Source organism: Medicago truncatula, chromosome 6, assembly GCF_003473485.1.
Source record: "Medicago truncatula cultivar Jemalong A17 chromosome 6, MtrunA17r5.0-ANR, whole genome shotgun sequence".
Taxonomy (NCBI): domain Eukaryota; kingdom Viridiplantae; phylum Streptophyta; class Magnoliopsida; order Fabales; family Fabaceae; genus Medicago; species Medicago truncatula.
The window spans coordinates 12,328,551-12,352,960 of NC_053047.1; the positions used below are offsets into that span (position 1 = coordinate 12,328,551).

At 32.7% G+C, this 24,410-nt stretch overlaps 2 protein-coding genes across 2 annotated transcripts; both read right to left on the reverse strand.

Moving 5' to 3' along the window:
* Window positions 1-1,854: 1,854 nt before the first annotated feature.
* LOC112422540 (uncharacterized) lies at window positions 1,855-6,623 on the reverse strand. The gene is made up of 4 exons (XM_024785632.2): window positions 4,194-6,623; window positions 4,022-4,107; window positions 2,334-2,509; window positions 1,855-2,227 (listed from the first exon to the last, which is right to left on the reverse strand). The coding sequence occupies exons 1-4, from the start codon at window positions 6,621-6,623 to the stop codon at window positions 2,190-2,192; spliced, it is 2,730 nt and encodes a 909-aa protein (XP_024641400.2). The 3' UTR covers window positions 1,855-2,189.
* Window positions 6,624-10,744: 4,121 nt separating this feature from the next.
* On the reverse strand, window positions 10,745-16,542 carry LOC25496037 (uncharacterized). The gene is made up of 7 exons (XM_013596306.3): window positions 16,339-16,542; window positions 12,653-14,647; window positions 12,443-12,528; window positions 11,803-12,000; window positions 11,469-11,690; window positions 11,113-11,237; window positions 10,745-11,020 (listed from the first exon to the last, which is right to left on the reverse strand). The coding sequence occupies exons 1-7, from the start codon at window positions 16,339-16,341 to the stop codon at window positions 10,896-10,898; spliced, it is 2,754 nt and encodes a 917-aa protein (XP_013451760.1). The 5' UTR covers window positions 16,342-16,542; the 3' UTR covers window positions 10,745-10,895.
* Between the last annotated feature and the right edge of the window lie 7,868 nt (window positions 16,543-24,410).

A 24,410-nucleotide genomic window follows, 5' to 3' on the forward strand; every position in this document is an offset into this window, starting at 1 on the left:
TGCGGATGTAGCCAACGACAAGTGGAGACACAGTGCCCAATAGAGTAACAGTGATGGCAAAATAACGGTCCCCTCTCATATTTGACCTCCACTTTGAAAGCAAAGCTTTCTCTCTCAAGAAGAATTTCATCATATGCTCTCTTTGAAAGATCGATGTGAACTAAAATTCTTGCATAGTGCCCAAAAGTGTGGTTTCGTGTCGGTCCATCAATGTCAATTGGGGATTTGGGGTGCCAACCGCACTTGTGATCTCCTTCAAGGTTCTCTCCCGCCAATACTCTTGCGGTAACTCAATAAAAAAAATCCAAAGCGATACATGTGTCTGTTATGAGAAAGGTATTTGAAATCTTTGGTCCACTGCGATAATCTCAACAAACCCGGCTTGAGATTGATTGTACCTGCTGCCCATATTTTTCGTAGATCATCCGCCGTGTCAAAGTGAAAGTCATAGTAACCTTTGTCGAGAGGCACCATTTTCCAGACCGCCGATGTTTTCCAATGCTTTCCTATTTTGGTACTTAAATCACTTGCAGAGTACGGCTTATCCCCCTTGTTAAGAGTCAAGCGAGCCCTTAACGCATTCCTGCATTCTTCTATTCCCCTATGGTACTCGTCCTGGCAAATTCGGATGCTAAAAGCATCCCCTTTACTGCATGGAGTAGGGAGAGGTATGTCATCAATCACATTCTGACTCGCTAAAGTTGTTGCAAATGAATTAGTTGTTACTGAAGTTGTCTGCACAGTTGTTGAAGGCACTTATTGTGCAACTGCTGAAGGTACGGTGTCAGACACACAAGGCCAGGGGCACGTGTATGCCATCAAATGTCTGACTGCAATTCACCATATCGTTTCTTGGTATGATTAACGCGTGACTCAGCCTCAGTAATGCTCAAAGGCATTAGCGCGGCTGCAACCTCAAATTGAAGAAATAGGTTCAATGAATTGCGAGAAGAGAGAAACAACGTGAAGCAGAATGGCGCAACAGGCTGTTCTCAATGATGCTGGAGGATAATTCAATTGAAAACCTATAGAATAATTCACGTAGCCAACTGGGTATCAATTGAAAGAAAAAACAATTGAAAAGTTTAATTTCAAAGCTTACATACAAGATCCAACCGATTGAATCAGCAAGTGGAGATTGAAATTTCAAAGTTTAGTTTATCATTATATTTGATAAATTGTGTAGGCTTTCAAGCTCTCATCCAGTATGAGACATGAGACTCGTCAGAGTGCCTTCGCTACAGGTTGGTTTGTAATTACATGAACTTCATGTTCTCCTTGTCTTGTTAATTCTGATATTATTTTTCTCAAATGATTATTGTAATTTTGGATATTATTAAAAAAATTCTAACGTAATTAAAAAACTCAATCAAAAGTAATTAAAAATCAAACTATCAAAAAAATTCAAATCAAATCAAAAGTAATTAAAACCTAGATCTGAACCCGACGCTTGAAAATTAAAACTGAAATTAAATATTACCAAGCGGGACGATGAAGACTGGACTCGGTGACGGCGAAGTGAGACGAGCCGTACACTCCTTCCTCTCTCTAAAATCAAAGGTTGAAGAGATGAGTTTCCCCTAAAGTATGAGAATGAAAGCGACCTCTTCCACCACCGGTGCTCATGCTTCCCGGACCGGATCACACATCTACGAGATCGGAGTTAGATACTCGGCATCAGAAGCCGAACACGTGCAAACGGAAGGTTCATCAGGTTGTGGTATTCACGTTATTGATTAGAAATCAATGTGATTGCGCGATCCATGATTGAAATGATTTGAGGAAATTAATTTAAATTGAACTAAATTGTGAAGACGGCGAGGTGAATAGTTACATTTAAATAAGAAGTCGTTAGATCCATGTATCACCGGATCGCTGAAGTGTCATCTTCTTAAGACAGTAGATTTATCCTTGATCGACGACTATCGTAGAAACTTACAAGCAGCACACGGATTGCTAAAGTGGCGTTTATCATTTCTACGTGGATCACCAACGTGTATTGATTCCTATTTTGTGTTATCTCAGCTACCACAAAATAAGCTTTTAATGAAGATTAGTTTTTTAAAATAAAAAAATAGAGGAAAATTAAAACTATGATTATTTACATATTAGTACACTAAGCATTGAAACAAAATTATACAAAAACTACTTATCATGCATCTTTGATGGTGCTTTTTTCTTGCTTTCTTTTAAAAAACACCCCACAAGTAATACTTTGATTGAAATCCTACAAAATTAGTAACTCAAAAATTTAGACACAATTAACAAACAATAAAGTTTAAATGAAGAAGTAGCATATATATGTAACTCACTCTTATATTTGCAAAATTTACCTTTCATTCCGAGGAAAGAAATAAAGGCCAATGCTGAGATTGGATCAGCAACAGTCACAAAGTCCTCACTGGAATCAACTTCGCCTTTTTCAGAACTCTCTGTGTCTACCACTTTGCAATCTTCACAAAACCAAATAACCTCTTCTGTAAAAATCACAGGCCCGTCTAAACAATACCTGAAAAGGGGGTGATGAGGTGTATAAGTCCAAATGATATGTAACTATGCAGCACCAAAACACACCACCGACACGTATGGTTACATTCATATATTTTATTTTCTCAAATTATTATCCGTGTCATGTTGTGTCTAGAGTACGTATCTGTGTTAAAAATGCAAAAGCTGTGTTTAGTAAAGTATGATGGATAAAAATAGCATGCTATGCTTCTGATGAAGAAATGGAAGTTCATGGTATTATTAATACAAACGAAGAGAATAGTGGCATTCATACGGCAGTTTTCTCTTATAGAAGAGACACATCGGAAAGACGGACATACAATATATTACAATACAGTAATAATATGCATCTAAATCATGTTTTAGATTATATAATACCCTTATTTACATCTTCATAATTCAATGTCAAAGTAAATATGATAGAATTCCTACGCGGGCCAATCTTGCGGTAGGAACGTCTTACCGGAGGAGGCTCTACGTCATTGTGCTTTTTGTGAAAGGTTCGATGAATCGTCATCTAATTTGTTCCTTCATTGTGATGTCGCGTTGAGAGTGTGGCAAGGTATCATGTGTTGGTGGGAGAGTGTGATCGTTATTCCGTTTAGCTTGTTCACCCTTTGGGAGTGTTGGAGTGGTGTAGAGAGGGATAAGAGAATCTGTAAGGGGCTTCGACTTATTTGGCACGCAACGGTGTGGGGGTTGTGGAAGGCAAGGAATGATAGAGTTTTTAATGGCCGGAATCCGGATGTGGAAGAAATTGTGGAGGAGATTAAGGTTTGGTCGTGGCGTTGGTCTTTGGACAGAATTTCTATGCCCCCGTGTATGTACTATGAATGGTTTTGGAGCCCAAAGTATTGTCTATTGCGGCTAGTTTAAGAACTGTTGGGTCTGTTTGGTTATTAGGAGTGGGGCTGTGTCTGGTTTAGCATTGGCGGAACTGCTACCAGCATCTGCTTTCTGCTGCTGCTGTTTGTGTCTGGCTGCTAAGGCGCTTCAGTTAGGCCTGCTGCTGTTAGTTTTGTTTTTCTGTGCTGCTCCAGGCTGTTCCTTCGGGTGCTTGCGGATTCTTTGAGATCCTTGTTGTGGTTGGGGTGTCTTGTGGTTAGTTAGAGCTATGGCTTGTATTTCGGTGCCAAATTGCATCAGATTACAAACACATAACTTATTACTGTCACTTTTTCTGTTTTATGGGCGGTTATAGTTTTTGTGTTAGTTATGGGATGTGGTGCTTCGGGTTTTGCAGCCCGTCTTTGTATCTTTCTTCCGTCCGTCCCTCGCATCTTGCGCGGTCGGCGTTAATAATATTTGCCGATTCAAAAAACAATAATATGTCGAAGTAAATAGAAATTTGAAAGGATATCCATATGATATGGTAATAAAAGTTGGTCGAATAATAAAAGCTTATTTCTGCTTAATCTAACAAAAAATTATGATAGAAAAGAAAGAAAACAGGGATCAGAATTTGCAACAAGTACATGCAAGAGAGTAGATTAAAAGAGTAAGTAACAAGTACCTATGCAGTGCACAATCTTCACATTTCTTACAATATACCAACGTTTCTTCAAAGCCTTCATCACCACATTTAAGACAAACAGAAACCTGAAACTCCAAAAAAAAAACACATTTTACGGAAAAAAACGCAGTATTGTTTGATACTTTATTGAGAATCGAGAATTAAGAAAAACCTGAGGCAACTGAACTTTCCCCAAATCATCGGAGAGAACATCCATCTCCTCCTCAACTTGCGAACTTCCATCAGCAGTTTTGGTTTTAGTACGGACCTCTGAATCGCCATCAATCTTCATTGAATCTGATTGTGGAAAGTCAATATTTGTTCCTTCAATAAGATTCTGGCTCTCGTAATATACCACCGCTTCCGATAATTCAGGTTCTGTTTCAGTATGTAGACCATGTTCGGTTAGCGGTTCAAAATTTGGCCCTACTGCGTCTGGCAGTGCAGATGCAAGTGGTTCAACAACTATTGCTACAGAATCAGAATTTACACCATCAGTTTGGTTGTTAGTCATAGAACCAGCAAGGTCATGCAACTCCATTGAGATTGTTCGTTGGTGATCATTTGAATCAACAGTATGATTCTGAATTTCATTATGAACTTTACTTTTTGACGTTTCTGTCTGTATAACTTGATGATTTTCAGATTCAAAACTTGATTTAAATGTTGCTATTGGTGCGGATACCTGAGAAGCAATGGGAGCTTGTGGTGGTGCTATTACTATTGCACCAGAATCAGAACCTGCAGGGGCATGAAACTCCATCGAAATTGAGTGTGGCTGATCATTTGTTTCCACGCCATAATGCTGAACCTCATGATGTTCTTTGCCTTCTGCTACTTCTGTCTGTGAATCGATCTGAATTGACGGTTCAAAACTTAATTCAGCTGCTGCTGGTGTGAATACCAGAGAAGGCACAGGTACTAGAGATCCTTCAGCGGGGATTGATGCCATTTTAGGAGAAGCCACATACTCTGATGGTGTTATTTGGACTAAAGATTCGGCTGAATATAACATATCATTGACCTCGGGTTTTGATGATTTCGCGAGCCTTCTTATCCCATTATTCATCTTCATGTACTTACCTCCTGTTTTTTCTTCAACCTCGCGCTTGAAAACATGACCTTTTGCATCAGTGTTATCTCTGACTTTCCTTTTAGAACCTTCAGCTGGAACTTCCTTGTACCTGAATCTAGGAGCTTCATGACTCATATTTTCAACCGGACTCCCATCATTCGTTGATTGCTCACATGGTTTTGATAACATTCTTCGATGTTTCTTTCCACCATTATGCTTTTCCAAACACTTGACAGGAACAGTAACATCGCAAGTTTCACAATGTACAAGTTCAACGGTGGTTACAACAGGAATAGTTGGTTCCAGCGTTTGATGTGGTAAGCACTTCATGTCAGCATAGTTTTGAGGTGTTTGGTGTGGTAAGTCAGGTGTTTGAACTACTGGATTCATTTGAGAATTTTGAATATGTCTACTCTCTTCTCCATTTGAAGTTTTTTGTTTCTTTGATATATCACGTAACATTCTTCGATGTCTCTTTCCGTTATGATGCTCTTCCAAACGCTTGTGAGAAACCATAATATGTTGTTCCGGTCTCTTTGGCGAGCACGCTTTCTCAGCACATTCTTCCATACCACAATTCTGAACCTCACGGTGTTCTTTCCCTTCATCTTCTTTGGTCCGTAAGTCACTTTGGGAAATCATAGGATCTTGTGGTGGTGCTCTTGCTATTGCATCAAGACCGGAACATGTATCTTCCGAATTTTGATGCTGTGAGTCCCTTTTATCAGCAAAGTCTTCCGTCTTTTGATGTGGTAAGATCCTTTTATCAGCAAAGTCTTCGGGCATTTTTTGTCGTGTGTGCCTCTTATCAGCAAAGTTTTCCGGCTTTTGTTGTGGTGAATGCATTTTATCAGCATAATCTTCTAGCTTTTGATGTCGTAAGATCCTTTTATAATTAAAGTCTTCGGGCGTTTGAGGTAGTGCAGGCCTCTTATCAGTATTGCCTTCTGGCAATGGATGTGGTAAGTGCCTCTTATTAGCACAGTCTTTCGGCCTCTGATGTGGTAAGTTCCTTTTAGCAGCAAATTGTTTGGGTGTTTGATGTGGTAAAGGCCTCTTATCAGCATAGTGTTTTGGCCTTTGATGTGTTAAGTGTCGGTTATCAGGATAGTATGGCGGCGTTTGATGTGGTAAAAACCTTGTATCATCATAGTGATCCGGACTTCGATGTGGCAGAAACCTCGTATCATCGTAGTGATCCGGACTTCGATGTGGTAAAAACCTAGTATCATCATAGTGATCCGGACTTCGATGTGGTTGTGGTTGAAACCTCGTATCATCATAGTGATCCGGACTTCGATGTGGTTGAAACCTCATATCATCATAGTGATCCGGAATTCGATGTGGTTGAAACCTCGTATCATCATAGTGATCCGAACTTCGATGTGGTACAAACCTCGTATCATCATAGTAATCCGGAATTTGATGTGGTTGAAACCTCGTATCATCATAGTGATCCGGACTTCGATGTCGTAGAATCCTCTTATCATCATAGTGATCCGGAATTCGATGTGGTAGAAATCTCATATCATCATAGTGTTCCAGAATTTGATGTGTTGAGTGCATGTCATCAGCATAGTGCGCCGGCATCCGATGTGGTAAGTACGTGTCATCAGCATAGTGGTGACCCCTGTCATGAGGAATTTGGTAATTGTAGTTGAACTGTCTCCAACTAAAATCATCGAATGGCATATCATTCCAACCACCTCTATAATAGTTTTGAAAATTTCTATTCTGCAAATACACATTGAAACATGAAGCAGTCAGTGTTAAATATAATACCAATCATAACTTTTAACTAACAACTTATGCATTCGAAACAATTGGTTCATGACAAAGTGCATAGATTTATATCGACGCAACATTCAGAAATAACTACCTACTTTGTTGCAATAAGGTTCAAATACTAAACCATTTGAATAATCCGACCATTCACATTCATAGACGAATTTGATGGTTTACTCAAAAAAAGATTTCAAAACCAAACAAGAAACATTCACTAAATAGAAACCCTTTTCCCAAAACCCCAATTCAAAAAAAGCATATTTTTAACAAAAATCACTCAAGACAAAAAAGAAAAAGAAAAAAAGTCATATAGGGTTGTTTGACATAAGTCTTGTGAGAGCTTATGACAACTTACATTAGTTTTCTCAACTTATTTGAGTCACTTCTCCAATATAGCTTATGAAAACAGCTTATAGCATATACAAAAACAATTTAATTTAATTTAATTTTATCATTTGTTATAGAAATAGTTTATGTAAGTTTATCATGATAGATTAGGCGTGTCCCGGTGTCAGGTACGCATCAATGTATGACACCGACATATATAATTACACTGATTCATGTGATTTTCTCAAATTATTATATGTGTGGGCGTGTCGGTGTCTGTGTCGTATTAGGTGTCCATGTTTCTATCCATGATTCATAGGATAAACTCATATGACTATGTTTAACACAAAGAAACAACAATCTATAAACTCCTTAGTTTTGAATAACAACAAAAATTGTATAATCTATAATTTGAGTTAGACATGCATGCATAAACTCAAACAAACTCAGCTCTAAACAGAGAACAAAAACTAACCATTACGTAATGTTGATATTGCTCTGAAGCGGCGAAGATTTGTTGAGAATGAAGGAAGAGTATGAAGAGTGAAAGTGTGAAGAGAAAGACAATAACTTATATTTATACTAACGCATATGTGTTAAGTATATAGATATAGTTTGGGTTAATTAAGAATTTTGTTTTTAGTCCCTATAAAATAAAATTATATTTTTTAATTTCGGTCACATTTTCTTTAAGTATTTTAGAAACAAAAAATGTTGACAGAAATTTTTGATGGGATTAAAAATGATGATGAAAAAATTTTATAAAGATTAAAAATGTTGATGAAAAATTTTATAAGGACTAAAATCAAAATTTTGGATATTCATAGATATATTTTTAACTAAAACCAGAAAGAAAGAAAAAACTGTGCAACGTGTATGTTGATGAGGTGATGATATGATTTTTGCATGAAGACAAGTGTCACTTAAAGCACACAATCTATCCATCTATGTGTGAAACTAAAAGTAGTGTATGCAAGGGAAAAACATTAGAGTGTCAAAGTTTATACTTCCTCCAAAAGCAAGTGTCAATTTAAAGTTTTGGCACACACATTAAAAAATAAAATAAAATAGTTATTAGACATAACACTTTTATTAAACTGTCTTTATTTTATAATAAAAAAGATAAATTTAAAGTTGTATTGAAAATTGTGTGAGAGAAAAGTTAGAATATTTATTGAGGGTAAAGTTGGAAGAAAAAATTAAAGTTGTATTGGAAATGTAAAGTGACATCATTTTGAAACAATTTTTTTTGAGCTAAAAATGACACGCATTTTGAAACGGATAGAGTATTTTAAAAAGGCTAAATACCTCGTCATATTTGAAGTTATATGCTTATAACAAAGAGAAATGATATTTGTACAACCATTTTGTGACAATTTTTTGACAACTTTCTATCTCATATTCACATTATATTCTTATTCTCTCTCTTCCTTTTTCTCTCTATCCATTGTTTTTGACCAATAAAAAAAGAGAAAAAACAAGTTGTCACATAAGTTGTCTAAAATGAGTTGTTCAAATATCACTACTCTATAACAAATTAGTTATTTAAATTTTTTTTACCAATTGATCCTTTAAATTATTTTTTGTTACAAATTGGTCCTAAGTCATAGAATATTTACGCTGTCATCCATACTATCCATACTTTCAGCTAAATATGATTACTTATACACATTTTATTGTTCTTGTTTTTGAATTTCAAACCTAATTTTACATAGAAATATTGATCAACAATATTATAAAAAGTAATCTGTCAATTTTGTTTTGAATCAAGACTGAATAACATGTCTATGAGTTTTAGTTTTGAGAGCAATGAATTTGGACAAACCAACTTAACATTAAACATCCACATAAACACTTTTTGATTGAGTGTGATGAAATTAGGATAATGGTGCAAATATTTTATGACTTAAAGGATCAATTTATAACTAAAAAAATTAAAGTACTAACTTGTCATAATCATGTAACTTAAAGGCCCGTAAATGATATTTGACCTTTTAAAAATATTAATCTAGACAACAACTTTTTATATACCTTTTTAAAAATAATTTCTTATACGTTCATATATTAATGAAAAAATATGATTAAAATATACAATATGAATAGTGTACATAGTTTGTAACCAAAAAAAATAGTGTACATAGTTAAACTGGGTCGTTTATTGTAACATGGTGGAGTATATAAGTAAATATTCAATTTGATTTTTTGTAATTTTTATCGATTTAAATTCAACAAAATAATTCAGTCATGACATTTTTATATTGGGAGGAATTATTCCATTTGTTATGATAAGTAAAGATTTGTTTTGTCATTTTTATAAAAATGTCAGAGAAAATTATGAAGGATCAAATTTAGTCTCCATTCAAAATTTATTAAATATCCCGAGTATAACTCACCATGAGAGTTTCCTTCAGAAAAAATCTTACTGCATGAGTTTGGTTATAAATTAGACAAGATTTTTATTTTTTCATTCATCTTTGTATTGTTGTTCACCTCGTCCAAAAGAATTTGAATGTGTATCACAAGTATAAAAATTTGATCATGACCATCAAGTACCTTCTAATTTGATGTAATGTCTTTTTCTCCCAATTACATGTTCATTAAATTGTTGTATTTCCAATTTTATCCTCTTAAAACATTATTTAAATTTTTTTATTAAAAAATAATTAAATTTTATTGAAGTACGAACAATCTCATTGTAATAGAAATAATTTCAGTACTAAAAGAGAGTTTATTTTGATATACTTATTTGCTAAAACTATTTGATTGTCTTATAAGAAAAATATATAATCAGAGCCATAAAAAAAAGCTAAAAGACGCAACATTTGTTACTTTATAATAAAAATAAAAATATGTAAATTAGTAAGGTATAGCTTAATTGACAATGTTGTTACTGTTAGGTTGATCGTTGTATATCGGACAAAAAAATATAAAAAAGGTAAATCATTTTGAGATAGTAACAATTTTAAATTATTTATAAGAGCCATACATAATCTATTCTCATCAAAAAATAATTAATTACTTATAATAATGTTTTATAGTATATATAAAATAGATACTTTGAGTAATAGGTAACATCATGCAAATATATGAATGAATTTGATGTCCATTGCAATTCATTGCCCAAAGAATCACATGTTGGATTCACTCTCAAAACTATACCTTTAGAAATATTTAGCAGAATGAGATTTTTTATCTTCATTTTAAGGTAAACCTTACTTACTCTGTGTTTCCGACCGTAATTAAATTAATATTTACTCATTCGTTCAAGTTTGAGAGAAAGAAAACTTATACAAATCTTATTAAAAGATATTTTAGTCCAACATGCCTAAATAAAATGGTTTCACAAAATGCGCAAGTGTTTTCTTAACCAACTGAGTTATGCTCACGGGAACTGTTTTGAAATACTTTAACCGATAATAAAAAAAATTAATTAATTATCATACAAATCTTAAAATATACTTATCACAAAAAGCATTAACTAGTAACTTCTAACAAAGACTTAAACAAAACATTAACTAATAACTTCTAACAAAGAATTAAACAAAAAGGTGATAAATAAAACTATAGGAAGCATACATAATCTTGTTTCAAAAACAAAAAGGAAGCATACATAATCTATGGTTAAATGCAGATTACTACAAACAAAAATGCCCTAAAAACTATTCACAAAACTTGTTACTATAAAAACTATTTCAAAAGATTATTGTCAGGTAAGACACTAGCATCCTTTCCAGAAGAACCAACATCACTTTTCTTGGATGGTGATTGATTTCTTCTAAAAACTCCCCACAAATAATACTTTGATTGAAATCCTGCAAAATGAGTAACTCAAAATTTAGACACAATTAACAAACAATGAAGTTGAAATGAAAAAATAGCATACATGTAATGTAATGTAACTCACTCTTAAATTCGCTTGGGAGCACAGTTGACGGGAAAATTAAAAGCTCGGCTTTTACAATGAAAGTTCTTATGGCCAGGTCATTGGAAATCATTTCATGAACTAGTTGGTCAAAATATCTCTCAACTCTGCAAAAAGACATTAGCATTTAATTCAATACTAGTTTCAATATGAGCAAAATTGTCGGTGTAACTTAATTTACGCTGACGTCCATTCATTTTTTAAAATTCAGTTATGAAAATGGAATGTTGTGACAAAATAGAGGTTTTATCGGATGTCAATATAAGTCTAGTTCACACCGACGGTGCATATCCTTTGTATCAAATCAAACATGTTCTCAAGTTTGCGTAAAATGTCACCTTTCATTCTGAGGAAAGAAATAAAGGCCGATGCTCATATTATTTGTTCCAAATTTCTTGAAACTCTCTGGCCACACAGCTGATCTTTGAAGCAATTCACCATATAGCACATCAGGGATATGTCTTGCCTCTTCAAGTACTTTAGGGCATGCTAATGTGGACAAATGTCCCATTAGTCTTGTGACTTTATCTACGCTTTTGTGGTAAACCTTCAAACTTCCCCTATTGGACAGAAAATTCAATTTTAGACAATGCTTCCGCTGTAGCAGCTACCAAAAAATTCATTATAAAAGACGGCAAGAAAAATCACAAAAAAAAAAAACAAATTTTTTACCTCCAGATTGGAGCAGCAATAGGCTGTGGATGAACATCGGCCACACATTCCTCCTCACTAGAATCAACTTCACTTTCTGAATCGGAAGAATCTGAACTATCTTGATCCGTACAATTTGTGTCTATTACCTCTTCTTCACAATCCTCACAATACCAAATAACCTCATCCGTAAAAATCACAGGCCCGTCTAAACAATACCTGAAAAGGGAAAGTTGAAATTTATAAGGTGAAATGGCATTTAAGAATGTGAAACTACAACTTTATAAAATGTAAAATCTGCATGTGTAGAAAAATATGATGGAAAAATTAAATAGCATTTTAAAATCTGTGTTTCTGATGCAGATATGGAACAGAATAGAGATTTTTTAAAAAGACATTTGATACTTCACTGATACGTATCGATGGCGTATCAAGTACAATGCGGGACCAAATGAGTTGCTCATGTATCAGTGCTTCTTACATAATAGATGCATTTGCTACTTGAGTGTGATGATGAAAACAATAAAATCTTATTTTGCTTTATATAACAAATTAGGACGGGAAAGAAACAAAACAGGATCAGGGTATTAAAGCAAAGCAATGTGCATCGTTTCAATATTCTAAAGAAATAAAGTAGATGGAAAGAGTAAGTAACAAGTACCTATGCAGAGCACATTCTTCACATTTGTTGCAATATACCAACGTCTCTTCAAAGCCTACGTCACCACACGTAAGACAAACAGGTATCTGCAACAAGTTGGTAAAGTTTTAATGCAATGATTCATAAAAGGTAGATGACAACAAAAAGGCACATATTTTACCGAAATAAAGTACAGTATCGGTTGATACTTCCATTGGAAATCAGAACTACCTTAGGCAATTTAGTTGACCCTGACTCAGTTTCAAGAACATCCATCTCAACTTCAGATTGGGAGCTTTCATCTTCATCTTCAGTTTCAGTTTCATCACTGGCCTCTGAAGCGGTATCAATCTCCATTGAGCCTGATGGTAGCAGTGGAATACTTATCTCCTCAGAAAGATGTTGGCGCTCATAACATACTACGGCTTCCGATACTTGAGGTTCAGTTTCAGTATGTAGACCATGTTCAGTTAGGGGTTCAAAACTTGACAATGATGGATCTGGTGGCGCGGATGCAAGTGGTTCTATAAATATTTCGATCGCTGCAGAATCAGAATTCACAAGTCCGGTTTGGTTGTCATTTATAGAACCAGCAAGGTCGTCCAATTCCATTGAGATTGATTGTTGCTGATCATTTGAATCAAAAACATGATTCTGAATCTCATTATGAACTTTGCTTTCAGACATTTCTGTCTCTGTAACTGCTGCTACAGATGTGGATACCTCGGAACCAATTGGTGGTGATTCTGACTCAGGTATTTCAACTAGACAGTTGGCAAAATTTGACAGAGCATTGACCCCGGGTTTTGATGATTTCACGGGCTTTTTTTTCCCATTATTGATCTTCATGCCCTTACCTGTTGTTGCTCCTTCAATCTTGCGCTTGGAACCATGACCTTCGTTTTTCAAATTTGCTACCTTGAAACCAAGAGCTTTTGCACATTTATTCTTTCTTTTATCACGTTTCCGTTTCTTTAGTAGCTCACGTAGTTCTGATAAGTTCTTTTGATGTCTCCTTCCTTTATTATGTTGTTCCAAACACTTGTGAGGAATCCGACAACCACAAATCTTACAGTGTACATGTTGCGGTAAGCACTTCTTATCAGCATAGTCTTCAGGTGCTTTCTGTGGTAACTGACTCTCATCAGCATAGTCTTCCAGCAATTGCTCTGACAAGTGGCACTTACTATCAGCAAATTCTTCTGGATTTTCAGGTGGTACAGGACTTTTATCAACAAAACTTTCTCGCGTTTGTTGTGGTAAGCACATTTTATCAGTACAGTCTTCTGGTGTATGATGTCGCACGTGTCTGTTATCAGCATAAGGTGTCGGCATTTGATGTGGTAAGGTACTGTTATCGGCATACAGTGCCAGTGTTTGATGTGCCAAGGGCCTGTTATCAGCATAGGGTGCTGGTGTTTGATGTGTCAAGTACTTGTTATCAGCATAGTGTGCCGGCGCTGGATGTGGTAAGTACCTGTTATCAGCATAGTGCACCGGTATTTGATGTGGCAGCAGCCTGCTATCAGCATATGGCGGCAGCAGTTGATGTGGTAACTGCCTGTTATCGGCATGTTGTGCTAGCGGTTGAGGTGGCAACTGCCTATCAACATATGGCACCAACGGTTGATGTGGTAATTGTGTGTTATCAGAATATTGTGGCTGCATTTGATGGAGCAATTGCCTGATATCAACATATGGCACGTGCGTTTGATGTGGTAACTGCCTGTTATCGGCCTGTGGTGCTGGCGGTTGAGATGCTAACTGCCTGTTATCAACATATGGCAGTGACGGTTGATGTGATAATTGTGTGTTATCAGAATATTGTGCCGGCATTTGAGGTGGCAACTGCCTCTTATCAACATATGGCACCGGCAATTGATGTGGTACCTGCCAGTTATCAGCATATTGTGTCGACATTTGATGTGGTAGCTGCCTGTTATCAACATTTTGCTCCCACGCTGGATGTGGTAACGGCTTGCTATCAACATATGGCGTCGGCGTTGGTTGTGGTAACTGTCTGTTTTCAACATATGACGTCGGCATTTGATGTGCTAACTGCCTGCTATCAACATACGGTGTCGGCATTTGATGCGCTAACTGCCTGTTATCAACACATGGCGGCGTCGGTGTATGTTGGTAATTGTAGTTAAACTGTTCCTGACTGAAATCATTGAATGGCATATTATTCCAACCACCTCTATAATTGTTTTGAAAATTTCCATTCTGCAAATAAGCATTCAAACATGAAGCAATGAGTTAGATAAAAAACCAATCATGTCTTTCACCTAACAACTTAAACGTTTGAAACAAGTGATTTATAACACAGTGCATAGATAGCTATCATGGCAACATTCAAAAACAAATATCTCGACTTTCTTACAATAAGGTTCAAATACTATACTATTTGAATAATTCTACGATTCAGAAACAAACTAAATCACTCAAACCACATTTAACTTAACTTCTAAACTAGTACCAATTTTGAAACACGTTCACATTCAAATAAAAATGTTGGAACATCATCATTACGAGCATTTAACTTAATTCTAACGAAGTCCACACATAAGGTTTAACATTTCGACATTTACTACAGGATCTTTTTTCTTTCTTTTTTTTGGATAAAGTTACTACAAGCATCTTCATTTACATATTGTCATTTTCGATATAGTTACCTGACATTGACACACATCGAGCGGTCTAATTTTAGACAAATCATTCAGATTTCAACAAATTTCAAACAAACTTCACAGTACAAAGAGACGTAAAATCAAGTTGTTTCTAATAGAGAAATTTCGGTTAACATAAAACCTTGGATGAGTTTAACTACAACCATCAACCTACCATGTTTTTCTTCTTTTAAATAGTTAAGAGTAAAGAAGAAGAATGACCACTTTTAAAAGTACCTAAAATAACAATTGCACCATGTCATAACCCGCTTTACAAAAAAAAAAAAAAAATCGATAATTCAACAACCAACATTCATATCATGCACTACAAAACCCCATGGAAGCATTGCAATTTACAGGCTTATTAAAAAAATCTAAAATTTCAATCAAATCAATGTCCCTAATCTAAAATTTCATCCAAACCAATGTCCTTAGTTTTGAATAACAACAGATTCAAAAAAAACAAAAAGATCTCGAAACCAAACAAGAAACTTCGACTACTTAAAACCCCTTTCCAAAACCCTTAATCATTGTGCATTATATTTACCCTAATTCAGAACGAATTTAATTCAACCTTAATCGTTAACATAAAGTGATACTACAATCTACAACAAAACAAATAAAAAAAATCTCAAAATCAAACAAGAAACTATCACTACTTAAAACCCCTTTTCCAAAATAGTTCATCATGCATACATTATTTACCTAATTCAAAACTAATTCATTCATATTCAACTTTTCCCAGAACCCATATTCAAAAAAGCATCTTTTTAACAAAATTCACTCTAAACAACAAAAGGGTCGTTCATATTAAAAATAAAAAAAAAAGCTACAATCAATTAATTCACTTTGAGATGCATAAACTCAAAATTCAACATTACAACAATAAAAAAAAATTTAAAAAACTAATTCAGTCATATTCAACCTTTTCCCAAAACCCCAATTTCAAAAACCAAACAAAAAAAATCAACTTTTTAACAAAATTCACCCAAAACAAAAGAAGGGTCAATAAAAAAACAAGATTCTTAATATTCATCGTACTATCATCAACAAAATTAAAAACAATATTCTTAATATTCATCGTATAATCATTGGAATAAACAAAATTATGAAAATTCATCTATAAAATTCACATTGACAATTCTACAAATAAAAAACCAAAATTCATTGTAAAATCATAAACTCAAATTCATCTAAAAAATAAAAAATTGGTAAACAATTATTTTCATTAAAAAAAGAAAAACTAACCATTGTGTTGGTTGGATTGAAGAATTTATCAGATGAGAAAATCGAATGATTGTGGTTGATAATTGATGTGGCTATGAATGAATCAAGCGAGAAGGGTGTTGAGAATGTAGAGAGAGAAAGTGAGTGTGAAGTGAAGAGAGAGAGTGCAACCTGTGATGCGATTCGATGATGTGTTACATGCGATGCGACAGTGTTTTGTTTTAAAGTACGGAAACAGATGCGGTCATTAAATAGGGTTTTAGTTTTTTACTATGTAACCCAAAAATCTTTGCACACTATTTTTGGAAAATATATTTTAAGTACATTGATATTTGTTACAAAAATAAAATCTAAATTTGTCATTGATATTTTATTTTAGAGTAAATTACACTTCCCTCCTTTAAAAGAAGCTTGAATTACACTCCCCTTTTATGTTAAAATATATATTCCCCTCATTTAAAAAGTAAAATTTATACTTCACTCGTCTATAAGATGTTTGAATTACAATTCTCACCCTTAATAATTAAATATACAATAAACTTTAATATATTTTAAGATAAATAAATATTTTTATAATATATAACAATTTTTAACCATACTCTATTGTCTTTAGTAATTTTTTACATATTTTAATTTCATTTTTGGTTGTTTCATATTTTATAATAGGGTTTAAAACTATATGTGTTAGCCAATATTTTTTTAAGGTTATCATTTAATGCAGTCAAAATAGGTTGACCTTATCATCGAAGAAATTGTCTTCTCGTTTCTATTGAAGTTGGATTCGCTGGAGATACTCGAATACGTGTGTTTCAGTTCGAGAGACAGAAGGTTATCGAAGGGCGGTTTTGTTGGGGATCAAATAGGGTCAAGCAACGGATATTTTCAAGACACATTCGAAATTTAAATCGAATGGATAAATGTAGTTAGTTTTATTGCAGTTATAGTTTTAAATTCAAATGTAGGCAGTTATTTCTATATGTATAAATAGTAGTTTTCCATAGGAAAAAAGGGTCACAATTCAATTATACAAAAAATTTACACTCAAATTATCCGCATGGAAGATATAAACGAATCACAAGTTGCAATGTATGAACATGTGTACCAACTTACATTCAATCAATACAATTTAAGTTCATTTTCTTAAATGTCTCTGCAATTTACAATTGACTTGTCTCTTTTGAGCAATTCATTTACCTTTATTTACACCGATTTCGATTGGGTTAAACTGGGTTGAATTCGATTGCTTTTTAATTTCTTTTATTTATCAAGTTCTCCAAGAACAACATCAAATTTCTGGAAAATAACAAAACACAAATAAGTCCTTAAGATTTACTGGTTGATCTTGCAAGTAAATATTTTTAAATCAGCGGTTGTTTACCAAAATTCAGTGTAAACAATATGTTAATAAAATTGTAAATAAAAAATAGAGAAAAATATGTATTCAAATTTTGATAATAATAAAATAGACCCGCAATACTATTTTTCTCGAAGTGTGTTCGATTTTTTTTTAGCTAGATTATTAGAAATAAAAAATTATTGTGGGAGTAAAGTGTAGATTTTGACTTAAGAGGGGAGGGGAATGTAATTCAAGCTTCTATTACGGGAGGGCAATGAAATATTTCCTAATATGTTTTGTATAAGAGGGAAGGGGAGTGTAAATTTTAACATAAGAGGGGATGGGAGTGTAATTCAACCATCTTTAAAGGGAGGGGAGTGTAATTTACTCTTTATTTTAAGTTAAAAACAAATTTATCATTGATTTATATTTTTTTTGTCAAATAACCCTTTTTTTTAAGGAGGACTTTTATCAAATAACCTTTTTTTAGAGGGGTTTGGTCAAATAACCTAGTGGTTAGAGATCACACATTTTAAATATAATATCTCTACCAACTGAGCTAAATTCACAAGAATATCATTGATTTATAATAATGTAAAGACTAATTCATATTCGGTATTAAAATAGTAGGGATTATTTTACACTTTATTTTTTTGTATTAAATTTGATTGTGAGAAAATTGTAAAAGAGCAAATTCGGCCTTTACTCTATTTTATAATAATCTTTTCGCTTTTTTATTTAGATGAAGTGTCAATCATCACCTCAAATGAAACTCACGCGTGCAGGAAAAAGGTCCGGTAAATCATGCAATGTCATTAATTAATATGTTACATCGGCAAAAATAACCCAAAAGTGGGATATGTTAGAAAATTCAAAAAAAGTAAAATTAGGGTAAAAATATAATTTTTAAAAAACAAGGGATAAAAAGTGTATTTAAATAAAGTAAATTTCACTACAATATTATGACACAAATAATTTTAAGACCATATCATTGATATTTTTGACAAAAATAAAATCTAAATTTGTCATTCATAGTTTAAGTTAAAAAAACAAATTTGTCATATATCCCGTTTGGATTGACTTATTTCTGAGCTTATGCAAAACAGATTATGCAAATAAACAGTTTATGATGGTACAATTTTCGTTAATAAGAAACTTATGAATTAGCATAAAAACTTGTTTATTTGTATAAATTATTTTTCATAATTTAAAAAATAAGTCAATCCAAACGAACAATATAAAAAGCCGTATTTTTCAAAAGTTCATTTGAGGATGTCAAGGACCGTAGCCCTTTGAGTGATAGTAAAACTAATATGCAAATGTAAAATTGTGAGATAAAATAAGAATTAGAAACATCATTAAGTTATTGACTTATTTAGATTATGCGTAATTGATATTGTTGTGAATTAGCGGCTATTTTGTCATTGAATTGTTTTGATTAACTTACAGGTTGATTTTGTTGATTGAAATTGTGTCACTATGTATTCGATAATGTTCGAATATCATATGCTTTTTATACCAAGTGTTATGAAATATAAATTCATATATTGATAAAGCGTATCAAATTGTTTGATTTTACAAGTATTGATGTTACTATGTTGATGTGCCTATGTGGACATCGAAAATTACCTCATTGCATGATGAAATAGTGATGGTTACAACTTATGTTGCAGATGGTATTCTTAAGGAGTATCTTATGCCAACGAGGGGAAAGATTAAATGTTATGATATCTCGAGAAAATAAATCTATATATGACACATATATAGATTTGGTATGATATAGTATCACTAGAGATAAGTATCATATACGACAATTGAGCACTTTATAGTAGAATAGTAACAAGGAGAGAAGAGATGCTTAAGAGTCTAGGAACATGCATATAATTCTTCAATGGTAACTTAACTTGTTGGGTCTTGTTCATTATTTGTAACATTACTTATGCTTATTAATTTATTATAAATGTAATTTGTTATGATATAGTGCTTACTTGATAATTTTGCGTGTTCTCAGATATTTATTCTATTAAAAGTTTTCAAAACTCACCCCTTTGTTGTTTATGTTTCTTTGACTTGACCTTATGTTTGCAAAATCACAATAAATACATGTTGTTAGGTCTCAAGATTCAAGTTTGGGAAAAACACCGCTCTCATAGTGACCCTAGCTAGGAAAGGATTTGATAGAAATTACCTGTAATGTAAAATAAATTATTTTCAAGAAACAGAGGATTGATAGAATTATTATTATTATTATTCAAATTGATCCTGTAATATTCGTGAAGTCTGAAAAATGATCCTATTCAAATCCTGTAGTTTGATATTCTTCCATTTTTTGACCTTGTAATATACACGAAGTTTAAAAAAAGTGATATAGAAGTTTAATTTATTCATGATTTTTTGCTAGAATATTTAGAAGGTTAAAATATTTCTTTACAAAATAAAATCAATTTTTTCGACAAGGGACGAATCAATTATAAATTTTTGTTCCCATCATTATAAATTTCTTAAATAATTCATAATTAATTTGTTCCGTGTTTAAAAACTCTAAAATTTCATGATGTAAATTCTTATGATGTCCAAACCATGTCTAAAAAACAAGGGAACGCAATTTGATCCGTGAGTATATGCTTACTCGAAACAAATAACAATTTCGCACGTTTCGGTTGAAAAATAAAAATAAATCGAGACATATTTGAAATGCTATCAAACTTTGCAAATCATTCATATATATTTTTTTTTTATAGATTTCTTCTCTATACAAGGTCAATTTGAATAATTAACCCTATAATTTTTAATAAGGGAAATGTGTATTATGGAGTCCAAAGAAACAACACAATTCATGGAGATGGAGGCCAATACATTGAAGCATCTTTAATACCTCCTACATAAACCTTAAAGTCAAACTCTTCAATCTCTCCTTCAAGGTATCTTATGTCATCATCACTTTCATCATCATAATAATCTTACTCGTCCACATCACTCACGAATCTCCTCAATAGTTTTTCCTTTAAATACAAGAGAAAGTGCATAACATGAAAAATTAAGAAAATGATTAAGTTTAAGCCTCATAGCAATACATGCAAACCCACACAACGTCTTTGTACCTCTGCGAATGAATTTCTCATCAAAAGTTTTATGTTCCTACAATAGTAGCCAATCAAATGTAAATTAGACTCAATAATCAACTCTTATTGATAAAGGAAGTTGAATTAGCACAAAAAAAATTAGAGGCAGAGAAATAATTTGTTTATTTTTCATTATTAGGAATGAGGCAAAGATATGAGAAATAATAATTGTCTCAAGTTTTAAATATTTTTTTTTCTCTATATCTAAATTTTGTTGATAATTCAACTTTATAGTTTTTATATTGCAGGAATGAAAAATATAAAATCGAAAAAAAAATTATGTACAAACTTTCAAACGAGAGTCGAAATTACTATTCCAAACCTTACAAAAACGCCCAATATCTTGATGGAATTGAGAATAACCAACGATCAAATCTGAGAGATCAGTAGTGACACAATCCGGAAGAGATAATGGCACTTGTTTGATAGATCCAACCCATTCACAATTTTTAGCCAAGTGTGAGACTTAATCTGAGAATTATAAAGGCAAATTTATATCAACAAACTAACTTGTCACTTTGCATGCCGCAATGTATACCTGACTTAAATCTAAGCAACTTGCATTATAATTATCAAACTAATTAGAGCATACTTTCATATTTGGTCAATATTCCACTTCTAGAATTTGTAAAATCCTTCAAGCCTCTATACTTTAAAATCATTTGACCTAATTCGATATAGATGGAACTTAGCCCAAAGTAAAGAGTCACAAAAAATCTCATTCCATGATTTTCATGAAGATTTCAATAGTAATATCAAAGAAAAAAAAATCGATAAAGTTTTCACAAGATGATCTTTATGTTTAAATATTTGATGCATCAAATAGTATTTAAGACATTTAATCGTTTACAAGATAATAAAATCAAGTGGAGTAAAAACCACATATTTATCAGGATCATAATTCATGTGAGGGAATGCAAGTATTTGTTGAAAATTTGCCATAATAATATTATATGATTTAGAAATTGTTGAGTCAAATATAAACACCAAGTATGTCTTAATTGAATGACCTTAATCTCTAACAATGTAATTGTTTAACGGGAGAACATTCATTTTGAATACTTGAAGAAACCATAAAGGTTTATAATTGTTCAACCTTAAGAAAAATTAGGACACATTCTATATGCAATCAAGATAACTACATATTCACACATTCATATGTTCGATCTTAACATAAACTCTTGAAATTCAGTTTAAAATTGAAACTAAAATATGAAATCGAAATACACACTCTCAACTATAAACCAGATCAACAAATTTACAAATTTAACAAAAAATATAGATAGTACATATAAATCAAGTCAAGAATTACTCCTTTTAAATTTATCCTCATTTTTTGAATAATCTCAGTAAAAGATGAAAAACATAATAAATAATATCAAATAAATAAGTTATACAAAATATTACTCATCAAAATAAAATCAATTAATTCACAATAAAATATATTTAATATATTAATTTAATAATCATTAAAAATTAAAAGAAAATTATGTTTCTTCCAAGCTTACCTTTTCTTCATATTTAATCAAAGAAATCACACCCGTCAGAGATTTTTCGTGGAGATTGCAAAAACTAAGTGTGTAGCGGTAAATCATAATCGATAATGTATAGAAGTCCAAAACTAAATCATTGATTTGAATTCGATTAAGCATGGAAGGATAGCCCATAGATCTGGGTTTGTTGCCTCACCATAGATCTAGTAGAAAAAAACACAAGATTAAACAAGAGAAAAGAAGCCATTGACAAAAAGAATATATCAACATATGACGAAATAAAATAAAATATATAGACTGGATATAAACACACACATAATTAATTTGACTAAAATGATATCACAAAGGATGTATCACCCCTTACATATCATAACCACTTCAACCATACGTGTGAACCTGTATTATATATTGATGAGTGATAGAAAGATATTAAAAATCCAAATGAAAGATAACATGGGCAAATAGAGAGACACAAAGAAGACGAATTCAAGCGGCGACGTCTGCTTGTATTGTATGTAATAGTTAACCTAATAACACATTTATAAATAGCTCACACGAGAATTTGTTGATGTAATTAGATTAAGTTTCATTGATGGACTTCACTAGTCCAAGAAGCCCATATGATATATGGACTCATTCATTATATCTTGTTTGAAAAAGGCCCACCTTTTTAAGTACATCTCCAATGCAACACCCCCGAATTTCTTATTACTGTATCTTAGTACTATTATAATATTAGTAATAAATTTGTATTATTTAAAGGGTAATATTTTACTATTAGTATTTTATCAATATCTCATATTTATTGATATATATTAAGGGATTATTGAAAAGATCATGGCTAAGGTTAAACATAATAGTACTCTATCCAAAGGTTGTATGTCCTCTACTATGGAGGATTTTGTGGTTCTTATTTTTTTTAGGTAACCGAGAGGCGCAATAATTCAAATTCCATAATTGAGCTTTATTGGAAGCCCTCTACTATGGAGCTTTTTTTACGATTTTGTGGTTCTGTGTAAAAGAAAGTTTCGCTCTTTGTCCAATGCATCTGGAGCACATAACTTTAGCCTAATGTGCAAAAAATGTAGGTTTTCACAGTTCTTCGAGTGTTTTGTTTCGCCAACTTATTCTTGTGATTTTGGATAAAATTTCTCTAATTTATAATGACTTCAAAACTTTCTACAAATTTGTTGGTCTTAATTCAATGTCTTCAAAAATTTCCTTGAGATGTCTTGCTCGTCGAATTACATAATTAATAAATAAAAAGACTCTAAACACCTATAAAATTGTCTTGTTTAGAAAAGAGGTTTCAGGAAGAAAATGATATTCCTAGAATTTTCTAGAATATTTACAACTAAATCTTTGTTATGTGACCACTAAATCTAACACACATGTATTTTTTTTTTTTCAATTCATTTTTTTTAGCCAGTTTAGCCTATCGTTGACGTTGATATTTTGTTAAATATAAAAAGTTATCAAAGAAAATTATTAGAATAGAAACTAGGAAAAGCTTAAACCTGTTTACAAAGACGAGTCCCAATAACATTAGTTAAAAATAAAATTTTATTTCCTACCTGAAAGATTTCAACTCATCTCATTTTCTCAGGTTGAAAGATTTCATGTTAGTGTTTAATTTTAAGTCATTGGTGTAAAATTAAACTATTGGTTCATACTTTGTTTTCCAATATCTCTGGATGTGTTAATTACATGTCATCTACAACGGTTTTAAATATCAATTTGGAAAGATGGTTTGACGGCTTCCATTCTTTGTATTACATGTACTATAAGCACGGATATGACATAAACACCAGACATGACACCATTAATAATTTGAGAAAATTACATAATTAGTGTAATTACCAGTGTCGATATCGGACATGAAAGTGTCTGACACATGGACATGTCTAACCCGAGGAGTGTCCATGCTTCATAGTTGTGCAGGATAACGTGACTTTAGAGGAGAAGGAGATGGACGGAAAGGGGTTAGGCAGGTATGGGAAGGAGGTGGTTGAGGGGAAGAAGGTATGGACGCAGAAGGTTGTTGGAGTGTGTTGATGATTATAGATGAAGATGACAATGATGGTGGTGTAGTAATTAAATAATTGGTTTAAATTTTTTTGTCCTGGGTTTTATTGATGAAGG

What these genes read in the sequence shown, in the direction of transcription:
- LOC112422540 (XM_024785632.2), bottom strand. Translation starts at nt 6,623, where the DNA reads ATGAGATTTCTACCACATCGAATTCCGGATCACTATGATGATAAGAGG. An exon ending in GGAAAGTTCAGTTGCCTCAG is followed by an intron (nt 4,108 to 4,193) that starts GTTTTTCTTAAT and finishes TTGGAGTTTCAG; the next exon opens with GTTTCTGTTTGTCTTAAATG. An exon ending in TTCTTTCCTCGGAATGAAAG is followed by an intron (nt 2,228 to 2,333) that starts GTAAATTTTGCA and finishes CTAATTTTGTAG; the next exon opens with GATTTCAATCAAAGTATTAC.
- LOC25496037 (XM_013596306.3), bottom strand. An exon ending in ATTGCTGCTCCAATCTGGAG is followed by an intron (nt 11,691 to 11,802) that starts GTAAAAAATTTG and finishes TCTGTCCAATAG; the next exon opens with GGGAAGTTTGAAGGTTTACC. An exon ending in GCTCCCAAGCGAATTTAAGA is followed by an intron (nt 11,021 to 11,112) that starts GTGAGTTACATT and finishes CTCATTTTGCAG; the next exon opens with GATTTCAATCAAAGTATTAT.